Source organism: Euprymna scolopes, chromosome 33 (genome assembly GCF_053919585.1).
Source record: "Euprymna scolopes isolate OS-2025 chromosome 33, ASM5391958v1, whole genome shotgun sequence".
NCBI classification, from domain to species: domain Eukaryota; kingdom Metazoa; phylum Mollusca; class Cephalopoda; order Sepiida; family Sepiolidae; genus Euprymna; species Euprymna scolopes.
In genome coordinates this window covers 10,734,619-10,747,484 of record NC_136514.1, presented here as the reverse complement: position 1 = coordinate 10,747,484, position 12,866 = coordinate 10,734,619, and the positions used below count along the sequence as shown (strand labels likewise).

General features: G+C 32.7%; 1 protein-coding gene across 2 annotated transcripts in view; it reads left to right on the top strand.

Moving 5' to 3' along the window:
• The window catches only part of LOC145258140 (contactin-3-like), a 527,582-nt gene that overhangs the window by 430,529 nt on the left and 84,187 nt on the right, over positions 1 to 12,866 (top strand). For both annotated transcript variants that reach the window (XM_080115925.1, XM_080115924.1), the window contains exon 18: positions 4,337 to 4,431. In XM_080115925.1, the coding sequence (XP_079972051.1) occupies positions 4,337 to 4,431 (95 nt within the window). The remainder of the gene's footprint in view (positions 1 to 4,336; positions 4,432 to 12,866) is intronic.

Sequence of the window (12,866 nt, the reverse complement as noted above, 5' to 3'; positions counted from 1 at the left end):
AAGAATATTTATTTACTTTTTGAAAATCGTAATTTTTTTTATAATAAGCGTTTTTAATAGTGATTGTTTTACCCCCCCCCCCCAAAAAAAAAATGACGCTCCGATCTTCTGGGGGTATGGTTCCTCAAATATTTCTTATTAATTCTTATCACATTTTCAGATTATATCTTTTCCCTTCTTAAAGCAACCAATATTCTTTTTTATTCTATCCATTTATGTGTGATTGTCGCCAATATTTATCTGTTTCTGATGATTTGTGTGATGGCAGCATCGGTTATATGTACATTGAAACACTATTCCCCTTACATTTAAAATAAATTAAGAAAAATCAAAAATAAAAAGCATCACTGGTTTTTGTGGTTCCTGAAATGTAATTTTAAAGTATATATATATATATATATATATATATATATATATATATATATATATATATATATATATATATAGATAGATAGTTTAATCCCAACCGAATAAAAAAGCTCAATACGCAATAGAATGTAGAACTTATTATAAGAGAAAGAAAATTAAAACTGTACATTTTTATTGTAAAGTTCAACTTGCAGCTTTAATTTTCTTTCTCGAAAGGAAATAAAGTGTGATTTGACATAATTAAAATCCGAAAATTAGAAGAGAAGCTGCAAATACCTTTGATATGTTTTTATTACGCTATTATGAAAATGACGATCTATCCGAAGAGTGTTCTGAGTGGACTCTGCTCCTTTAAAATGCTGGATGATCTTAGCCACTGTGCTGAAGCTCAGTTTGAAGGTGTTATCAATTTTCTTGTAACCTTGCTCATCTTTATGTAGCGCAACAATACGTTTTTTAAGATCCTCAGAGAGTTATTTACCATGTGCTGCCATATTGGAACTTCCAATGACTGGTAAGAGAGAGTGTGAGAGCTGCACTACAAATTTGAATACACCTGCTCCCTTTGAACACATGGCATAGGTACACTAATGAGTCACGTCACATTTTCGAGAGGAAAAAGGAGTACTCAATTTAGACATTTAGGGGTATAGTTCTTTAAGCATTTTACTCACCTTTTTGTGGTTTAGTTTCTTAAGAGTGTACTCACTTTTGTGGCCAGGGAGTTAGATTTAATGGCTATATGTTGAGTCATTTTTAGGGAAGAATAAATTAACCCTGTTATATATGTTGCAGACAAACTACTTTTCATTGTGTCAAAAAATCATTTTTTCAGTGTTGTGATATGAAGAGATATATGCTGTTCTAATAAAAAAACTGATTAAACGTACATTAGAACATCGTTTTAAAGTAATATATACGATAAGTAATTATTCTAATTTGAAGACAGAAAATGAGATCATAGCAAAAGATAGACTGACTCAAATTGAAACAGATTTTTTAATGAAGATACAAAAGGAATATCTGCCTTACACACGACTAAAATGCTAGTTTTATTTTGGTGTCTTTAACTGCGCCCCCCCTCTATTTTTGTTGATGAGGAGACTTTGTTTGTAAGAGACAACACATCTGTTAAATCATTGTCAATATTTATTGTCAATTTAAATGAAATGAACATGGTTTCTGAAACGATCGTACAATCTATTTTTATTTGATTCGTCTTTCATTTTGAAACTGATTTATAATTCGAAATTATGAATCGTTTTACTATATATATATATATATATATATATATATGTATATATATACATATATATACATATATATATACATATATATGCATATATATACATATATATATATATATATATATATATATATATATATATATATATATATATATATATATATATACATACTATCTGGCACGCCGGCGTTGCACGGTTGTACAATATGCTTAAACATGATATTTTAATTCATACACATTGCGTATGTATTATTATAAATAGTAAGCGTTTTTTATAATAATTGTTTTACCAAAACATTACGATGAAAAGTAAAGAAATATCAACAAATTATTTAATGTTTATCAGTCAATAAAAATTATATTACAAACTGTGTGTGAGACATCATTAATACGATTTCTTTCATTTCTTTCAGAAATGAACAGTTTTATGCGAGTTCTCAATTTATTCTGAATATAGTCAGTTTCATATTTCCTGATAATGTTCCGAATTGTCGACCAATCATCTTGGATATATTTTCATTTGGGCTTCTCGTCTAGTTTCCGCCATGTTTGCTGCGATCACACAACGAAAGAATTATCGTGTTTCATATTGTCTTCTTAATAAACGACTTGAAAATTATAGAATCTGTTTCAACAGTATTTTATTTGCAAAGTGCAAAGAGTGTTTCACTGAAATATCACATGACGAAATAAAAACAACATTACAATTGCCATAAAAAAAGATTTCCATTATTTCTATGAAAGAAAGCGAATATTTTCCGACAGCTCCGACTTTTAAAGAAACGTCAATAACTACGAATGTAATAAATTAATCTATATATCTATAACAGTGAGAATGCGTGTGTGCACGAACACAACCCTCATCCAATATACTCATTTTTTTTAATCTACAGGCTTGAAATTTAGCGTATAGAAATATGCAAATATGTCGAAAACGCGAACATGTCGAAAAATTATACCGCAGTCTTGGTCGGCCTAGATTTCTTTTGCCAGCCTGGAGTTCCTCGTACAAAAGGCGTCTCTTTATCCGATACTCCACCAATGAGTCACGTTTCCAACCCATCGGTTCGGCCTTGATGATGGTGGACTCTATGGTGGTGGACTTTACATGGTCTATGACCTCCAGATTGGTGATTGGATTCTCAAGATGGAGCAGAGAGCTCGCATGTGGAAAAACTCCAGTTCTTTGATATGCCTGTAATACCGTGTCCACGTCTCGCAACATAAGATGAAGGAGGGAAGAGCCACTTCATGATATATATATATATATATATATATATATATATATATATATATATATATATATATATATATATATATATATAAGGGGTCTATCCTTGGACCTCTACTGTTCCTGATATTCATAAATGACCTCCCCGACAAAATTGCCTCTGAGAAGGGTAAATATGCTGATGACACCACACTCTATAACAGTCACGAGAGGAAAACAAATGAACACATATCTAAAGAAATGGCAGAAACACTAGAGGATGACCTCCAATCTGTAGTGGAATGGGGACAAAAATGGATGGTCACGTTCAATGCCGCCAAGACTAAACTAGTTTCATTCAATAATTACAAAAAACCTTCTATACCACCTATAGCAATGGCCAACGACTCTTTATCTGAGAGTATGTCTTTCAAGCTCCTTTGCCTAACGTTCACAGGAAACATGAGTTGGAACAATTACATCGAGGGCATTGCCAGGGCCGCTGCGAGGAAGGTGGGCTCTTTCTACCGTGCTAGAAAACTACAAACACCCGAAAGTTTCCTATACCTCTATAAGGCAACCAGTCGCCCATGTATGGAGTATTGCTGTCATATTTGGGCTGGTGCATAGGCTACTAGTCTATCGCTCCTTGACAAGGTTCAAAAGAGAGTCGCAAATCTGATAGGCATCTAAGCTTCAGCCTCTGTCCCATCGACGAAACGTTGCATCCTTCTGCCTGTTCTACAAGTATTTTAATGGTGAATGCTCTAACGAACTACAAGCACTTGTGCCCCCACGACGTGAACACCCTCGACAGACCCGACAGGCTGCAAAATCCACCCCCACACTGTAGAGATCCCTAGATGTACTCCAGTAGTTTTTCCCCAGAACCGCTAGACTTTGGAATTCCATTCCAGGTCCCTGCTTCCCCAACTGTACTGACGTGCAGAAATTCAAGTGCAACGTGAACCGACATCTTGCTCCCCAAATCCCTACATAGTACCCCAGTAGTTGTTGGCCCTGATAGTAGCCTCCTACACCAAAGTGGCAATGTGTCTTGTTTGGGGTTAAAATGTAATAATAAAAAAATACATATATAATCATTATTCATATAAATATTTTGGAGGGCTAGGTTTTTCTGCGGAAAGCAATCATTTATCAAGTCGCCTGACGAGGACTTCTGGTTTTAACTGACCAGTTGTCGGAAACATTAGCATACCCAGTGTCACAACCATATAAATCTGTTTGTATTAATAAAAATATATTTTTCTCTTCTTTTATTGAGCACTCTTAATTAACGCGCTAATTCATTAGTTATAACACTTGAATACCTTTAACCTGGTATATATATATATATATATAATCTTTATATATATATATATATATATATATATATATATATATATATATATATATATATATATATACACTACTCAAAAGTACATTTCAAGAATATATTGTTTATTTTTATTTGCCTTGCTGAATAAATGATTAAATTTCTCATTATATAGGTGGTTACCGAATGCGTTCTTCTAAACCGACAAAAGCACCGACTGATGTAGGTGGTGGTGGCGGCACTGTCGGCGTATTGTCGATTCGTTGGCAGGTCTGTATACCATTATCATTTCTCAAAGTCAATTCTGTTTACTTAACATATGCCAGCGTTTCACACTCAGTTAACGGAACATTTTTCATCCGAAGTCGATATCTTAATACATCAGCAGAAATCAAATGCAATTACTTCCTACACTGACAATTGCGTAAGCTTGAAACACTAGTGTCTGTAGATATAAAAGTAGTTTGAATATTAATTAAAAACTACTATAGTTATAACGTTCTTTTCAGAAAATAAAGTTTATCTCTCTTTATGGTATTAGGAAAAATGTTGTCAACTTAAGCGCATATGCAATACTCCGACTTCTATTCGTTGAATACTTTCTGACTTTTTCTGTATTCGTATGTATTGGTAAATAAATCCCATTACTTCACGTGTTCATTGCGGTGGCCTTGAAGTACAATAATTATATATATATATATATATATATATATATATATATATATATATATATATGTATAACTATATATATATATATATATATATATATAGAGAGAGAGAGAGAGAGAGAGAGACAACAGACGTTAAAAAAATCTAAAAATAAATGTTTAAATTTCAACAATATTTCCGGCTGTTAACGGTGGCAGAATGGATTTGGTCCTTGCTAATGGAGTTGCCGGTTTCGAATCTATCGACCGGTCTTAATTGTGACACCCTTCACTGATAATTCCCGAAAAGATGAAAAACAAGTGTCTGTAGGTATTTAGTAATTATTCTAGTAAATAATTATATATATATATATATATATATATATATATATATATATATATACATATATATATATATATATATATATATAAGTGAACGTGTCTGTGTATCTGTGTGTCTGTGTACATTTCCTACGTAATAACTCTGTCAATTTTTAGTCTACAAACTCGAAATTTGATATAAAGATTACTGAGATTTGGGAAAATCGATGTGATCGGTTTTTCGCCAGAAATTTAGCGATTAAGGGGTCAAAGTTCAACGAGTTGCCCTTTGAGAACTCTACCAAACTCCTCCCACCATTTTGGGTTTACGCACTTGATATTTTAGATATACGTTCCTTGGACATGGATCTAACTTAATAACTTGATTTGAGCCCAAAACAATAAATATTAAGGGGTCATAATAGGGGTCAAATTTAAAATAAATTGACCTCTACGGTCTCTTCCAAATTACTCAGACAATTTCTGGTCTGAATATTTGAAATTTTACATAAAGGGTATTCAGAGATAGGGCAAACTTTTTCATCAGTTTGGGTCGAAAATTTTTAGTTACCAATATATACATGTATGTATGTATGTATGTATGTATGTATGTATGTATGTTTGTATGGCTGCTTTAAACTTTCAATAGAGGCGACGGATTTTACCATCATTGAATACATTTCAATGCTTGAAAATACTTCTATCAGGACTGAAGGTCAACGTCTGTGTGGAAGAAAGTAGATTTTCCAGCAAGACAACGCTGCGATACACACTTCTCGACAAGCACGAGAATACTTTTCTTCAAATAATATAGAATTGTTAGGTCATCCATAATGTTCTCCGGACCTCAATCCCATTGATAATCTTTGGGGGTGGATGTCAAAAGAAGTGTTCAAGGATAGAACCCAGTATGTGTCGATAAAGGAACTTTCTGATTCAGTTCTCAGTACCTTGGAAGGCAATACTAAATACTGAGACACTTTTTAGTAATTTATAATTGCCTTTTGTTAGATAAATTATCAGTGATCTTATCATTTTGACCAGGTGAAAATGTTTGTTTTCTAAAAAATAATTATTAGATCAGGGTTAAGGTTTCGAGTGAAGCAGATTTCATTTTTTTCCATCATATTTTCCCTTTTGGCAATGGTTTCAACCATTTGTTGGGTTAAAAATTCGATATTATGCGTAAACGCTTACTTCCTTAAGAGGTTTTATGATTTAGACCAGGACTATATATATATATATATATATATATATATATATATATATATATATATATATATATATATATATATATATATATATAATCGAGGGACGTGCAATAAGTAATGCCCCTGACCGACTTCCCATCGTAGTAGAGCTACGAAACTTGGCACAGTTATTAGTCTTTCTCTACATAGGAACCACCAAGAGTTATGCATTTCTCCTATCGTTTGATGCAGCTCTGGAGACCGTTTTTGCAGAACCCCCAAGGTTGATCCTCCAACCACGACGTGACTTCAGAAATCAAGGCTGCATCATCTGGGAAACGATTTCCTTTAAAAAAAAAACTTCATGGCTGAGAAGAGAGGAAAGTCAGAGGGTGAAAGGTCAGGGGAGTAGGAAAGACGTGGAAGGAGTTCATAACCACGCGCCTGTGCTTCTGATCTGGCGACATGTGAGTTGTGGACCGGAGCGTTGTCCTGCAGGAGGAGGGTAACTTTGCTGATCTTGCCCAACTCTTGATTTTGATAGCTTCCCTTAATTTCCTCAAAAGTGAAGCATAATAGGCTCCTGTAATTGTGGTACATTTGCCAGAAAATCTCTCATGACTACTCCGTTCTGGTCCCAGAGGACTGTGAGCATAACCTTGCCAGCGAAGGACTGCACCCTTGCCTTCTTTGGAGGTGGTGAGTCTAAGTGGTTCCACTGCATTGACTGGGCTTTGGTCTCTGGATCATAGTGATGGACCAAGATTTTATTCTGTGTAATCAGTCTTTTGAAAAACTTTGACTCATCTTCTTGGCACGTCTCCAAATTCATCCTCGAGCACTTGACGCGTTCTCGCTTCTGGAATGGTGTGAGTAACCTTGGAATCCATCTGGCAGACACCTTACGCGCATGCAAATGGTCATGAATGATAGTTTCCACTGACCCTGTACTAGTCTTGAGATCTTGGGCTATTTGGTGAATAGTAATGCGCAGATCTTCCAAAATGGCAGCCTCAACTTGACGGACAGATGCCTCATCAATGGCAGAAGGAGGGAGACCAGGTCTGGGAGCTGTTTCCACAGACTTCCGGCCATGTTTGAACTCACGATGCAAGCGTTTTACAAGGTCATACGGTGGGGCATTATCACCATAAGTTTCTTTCATTTCATCAAAAGTCTCCTGTGGTGTGCGTCCTTTCAAATACAAAAGCCGGTTAACTGCTCGACATTCAACAGGCTCCATTTCACATCTGGCTCAGTTCAAACAGATGTAAAACAGAAACCACAATTAATTCAGAGCTGTAATTTACCACATAACCCGTAGAGATATAAATCATTGCACATGCAAAATTTCAGCTAGATCAGACAACTGGAATGGGTCAGGGGCATTACTTATTGCAAAGAATCTACTGCTGATTTTATATGCCGTGCCTTTCTGCTTGTGCGGTAATAAAACTTGTCAAATACACTTGTGATGTAAGGTTCTATAAGGTGTTAACTTTAGTGAAAATCCTTCTTTCATCGGATTGTTTCGATTTTTGATTATCGATACTTATCGATTCAACGTTTTTTTTTAATAATCTTTATCGTCCTTATTTTCATCGTCTTAATCTTTATCTTTATAGTCTTTATCGATACTTATAGATTCCATACACGTTCTTTTTATATTATTTTAAGATACTTTTTATAATATTTTATCTTTTTCATACCCGTGACATCATTTCGCACACGGCCCCTTTATATACTTTCGCTATACGCGCGTCTTCGCTCTGTTACTGGTAATGTTGGTAATTGTTGGTAATGTTAGCAATATTGGTAAATTTAGTTTAATTTAGTTTTATGCAATAAATCGATTCCAAAAATTCCAATAAAATACCTGTCTAGGAACACTGCTAGGCACATAGAGTACTTTCGTGTGAAAATTCAAAAACATCGGCCCAGCCATTTAGGAGTTCATAGGGAATGAACTCAAACGTATACACAGAGAATACACAGAGACACACACAAAGTTTCTTCAATATAATAATATAATAATATATATATATATATATATATATATATATGTGTGTGTGTGTGTGTGTGTGTTCATCACTCTGCCAAAGAATCGAATGTAGTTATTTTTCATGCTACGAATTCTGTTGTACGAATTTCGCGACACCTAACCTAATTTCTCGATCCACAAGCACGTATTATCTCAGTTTTATTTTCGATTATATTATTTCGAATAGTTGCTTTCAGACAAATCAGTTTTTAATTGAATGTTTTTTTTTGTTTAATTCATTTACATTTAAGTAAACAAATTAAATATTTTTATCCCTAAAAAGTCATTGTATTCCCGCCCCGGGCAACCATCACAAAGATAATAAAGGCAATGTCGATCCCTATACGCATGCGCATGTTTATTTCCGTCTAAACTATTACGTAGAATAGCAACTATGGTGTATGCATAGTAGAAACAAGATCTGATGTTTATTTTCTTGGGGCAAAAGGTCGGCTACAGTTTTCGCACATATGAAAAGAATTGTAACTTTCAAAATTACACACACCCACACACACACCCACACACACATATATACTATATTAGGAAAATAAAGAATCATTTTACTTGTTTGAAATTTACAACAAATATATTTTAAAAGTATACTCCATTTTCCTACGCACAGTTCAAACATTTCAAAATACAACCGCTTGATACAACGCGCGGCTCTTTACAAACAGAATTTTCTTTCTCCAACTTTACAGGAAAAAAACGAAACAAAACAACACACTGAAGATGGAGTATACCTCTGAAATATATTTGTAATAAATTTCAAACAAGTAAAATATTTGTTTATTTTCCTAATATTACGTTGTGATTTGGCTTTCAAGCGCACTTGATGCGTATTTTATTTTATTCAAATAAATAAATGTATATATATATATATATATATATATATATGTTTTTTTTATTTTATTTTTATCATGAACAAGCCTAATGTAATTATGAACAATTTGTACAGAGTAACAGGATTAACTTGAATGTTTGACCTATTTATATAAGAAAATGATCACTATTTTTTAACGGACATGAATGAGCATCTATTCCCAGTGATAAATAACACGATATTGCATTATCAAGGTATTTAAATAAACTTTGTGTTGTTTATATATTTTTTCAAAAAGAAACTTTATCCGAGGAGAAAGTTTATTCAATATATATATATATATATATATATATATATATATATATATATATATATATATATATATATATATATATATATATATATATAAATCAATACTCCTATACATTTGTTTTTTATATGCGTGGGTATTTATATTCATATTAAAAACTCCTCTTTCTATTTATTTAAAAAGAAAATAAAATCTGTTATATATGGATCGTTGAATTGCATTTATCTGCAAAAGATCTAGCTTATTTGTATATTCTTTAAAACATTCATTTTAATTAATTCCCTATAAATTTTCATTGGGTTTTCTTATGGGATGATCACCTTTAGTAAACTATTACGTGCAATTATATTCATGCAGATATTCTACATGATTTATACTTGCGTAATATTTGCGTGAAAAGGTTATAGTAAACACAAACCTCTTTCTATATATATTTATGTATGCGTAAATATATTTGTTTATAAATGTTTGCCAACCAAACTCCTCTGATAGTTTTGATCTACAGACATAAAACTTAATATATAGGGTATTCGCCCCATGCGAAACTATATTTAGGTTTTAGCCGGGGGAAAACGGTGCAAAAGTGTGGAAATTACGTTAAAAGAAAAAGTAAATCGTAGGCTAAAGTTTTGCTTTTGATTCTCAGTGGTGCCGCACTAGTCACTTTTTAAAAACTTTTAAAATCATTAACATATATATATATATATATATATATATATATATATATATATAGGGACCAATATAATCTATAAATATAAAAGCGAAAATGTGTGTGTGTGTGTGTGTGTGTGTGCGCACGCGCTTCCGTATATGTCCAAGAAAGGCTTTTTTTACGAGAAGCGATCGGTCGCCTCACAACTTCTTAAAACTTTTTATATCGCGCCTAAATGATAATATCTACGAGTTAACAACCGGGGTCACCTGTCTATTTTATTTGCTCGACTTTCAAAAGATAAATATTCAAGATTTTTTGATTTCCGCAAGTGCATTAAGCTTTTTTGCATAAGAAAAAGAAGCGAACAGACTCGCGGTAAATAAAACACTGTCCCGCAGTCAAAGTTGACGTCATTAACTCGTCAAAAACGGGCACCTGCCGATAAACGTCGCACGTTTTTTTTTGTTTTGTTTTTTTCACACTGCGCGTCAAGACTTAGTTTTTTTTTTTAAACAAACACCTGGCCAACAGTTTTTGTTTTCATTTACCCAAAAACACACACACATCTCCAAATACCCGGGAAACCCCGGGTACCCTCCCCCGCTAGTATAATAATAAGTATGATATCTGCATTAATTAAAATATCATATTTAAGCGGCGGCCTGCTAGTTTATATATATATATATATATATATATATATATATATATATATATATATATATATTACTTTTAACACACACACACATATATATAAATATATATATATATACATATATATATATATTACTTTTAACACACACACACATATATATAAATATATATATATATATATATATATATATATATATATATATATTACTTTTAACTCTTTTTAATTTCCATTTTCGCTCCTATGAACTTTCACGTCAACAACTGAAGATGATTCGAAGCGCTCGTGATTACTATGGGACCGTCATCAATATTTTCGATTTTGATTAAAAAAAAATGATTATACGGAAAATCTAAAAAGATCAATAGAATCATAAATTGCCTTCGTGGTATTTAATTTAATAATGTGTGTTTTAATGAAAAGACGCTGCCTATAGGATACATTAAATTTTCCTCATAACTTTAATTCGGGTTCAAGATTTCACCTGAAATTTGGTCAGTATATTCCTATTACTATTCTAAATTATATTTGGAGTAGTAATTACAAAATCAAAGTTTAGAAAGTTTATATTTAAGGAAAAATATGAATTAACAAACGCAAAAGTATTGGATACACTTTTTAAAAATTCATTTTTCTGAAATAAATTTAAATGACTTTTGCTTAGCGTGTTGCAATAACGCAAACGAGTTACCACTGACCCATCAGAAAGCTTTATATTAAAATAATTTTATAAAATTCTTCCAGTTTGGGCTCACTCCTTCAAAGTCAACCAGTTCATTTATAAAAATGCCTAAAACTAAAGAGTTGTCAATAGACATTCGTCAAAAAATTATTGATAAGCACAAAGAACGAAAAGGGTAGTGAATAATATCAAGGGAACTTAATCTACCACTTAGTACAGTTGGAAACATTATTAGACAGTTTAAAACCCCTGATAAAGCTGTTGCAAATCTTCCAAGATATGGTCGGCCAAGGAAATTAAACGAAAAAAAAGCAAGGTGGGCAAGCAGAAAGGTAAAAAAAAAACTTTTCTTAGTCGTAGTAAAATTCAAACCGACCTCAGAGAAGCTGGGATTAATGTGAGCAAGGATACACTAAGTAGAGTTCTAAATCGTGCAGGTTCTGTATCAAGGTTCCCAAGAAAAGTTCCATTATTGAAGCTTAAACATATCAGATCACGTTTGAATTATGTTAAAACATATGGGGAACACGCCCAAGAATTTTGGACCATGGTAATTCAGACGAAACGAAAATCGAGATCATTGGAAGAAACAGCAACACATGTATGGCGTAAAAATGGCATCGCCTATAATAAAAAGAATACCATTCCTACGGTAAAGTTTGGTGGTGGTTCGATTATAGTATGGGGGTGTTTTTTATTCAAAGGTACTGGTGAACTAGAAATAATCAATGGTAGAATGAAAGGACGTATGTACAGGGGGATTTTGAAGAAAAACCTCCAGAAATCTGCTGATTTGTTGGGACATTATAGCAATTTCATGTTTCAGCAGGACAATGATCCCAAGCATACTGTCAAACTAACCAAAGAATGGCTTAGAAATAAAGGAATTGGCATTCTTATTTGGCACAGTCAGTCTCCAGTATTCAACCCAATTGAACATTTGTGGAAAATTTTGAAGATCAATGTTAACAAGAGGAATCCACAAAATATTCAACAACTAGAACAGTTCTGCAAAAAAGAAAGGCGCAAAATACCTGCATATTTTTGAGGAAAAAAAACGTGTGCAACTATAGAAAGCGATTGGAAGCTGTTGAATGCAATAAAGGCTATGCAACCAAATATTAAATCAATGTATCCAATACTTTTCCGTTAGTTGATTTATATTTTTCTTTAATATAAACTTTCTAAACTTTAATTTTGTAATTACTACCCCAAATACTAGTTAGGAGAGTGATAGGAATATACTGACCAAATTTTAGGTAAAATCTTGAAGCCTAATTAAAGTTATGAAGAAAAATGTAATGTATCCAATACTTTTGGGTGGCACTATATATATATATATATATATATATATATATATATATATATATATATATATATATATATA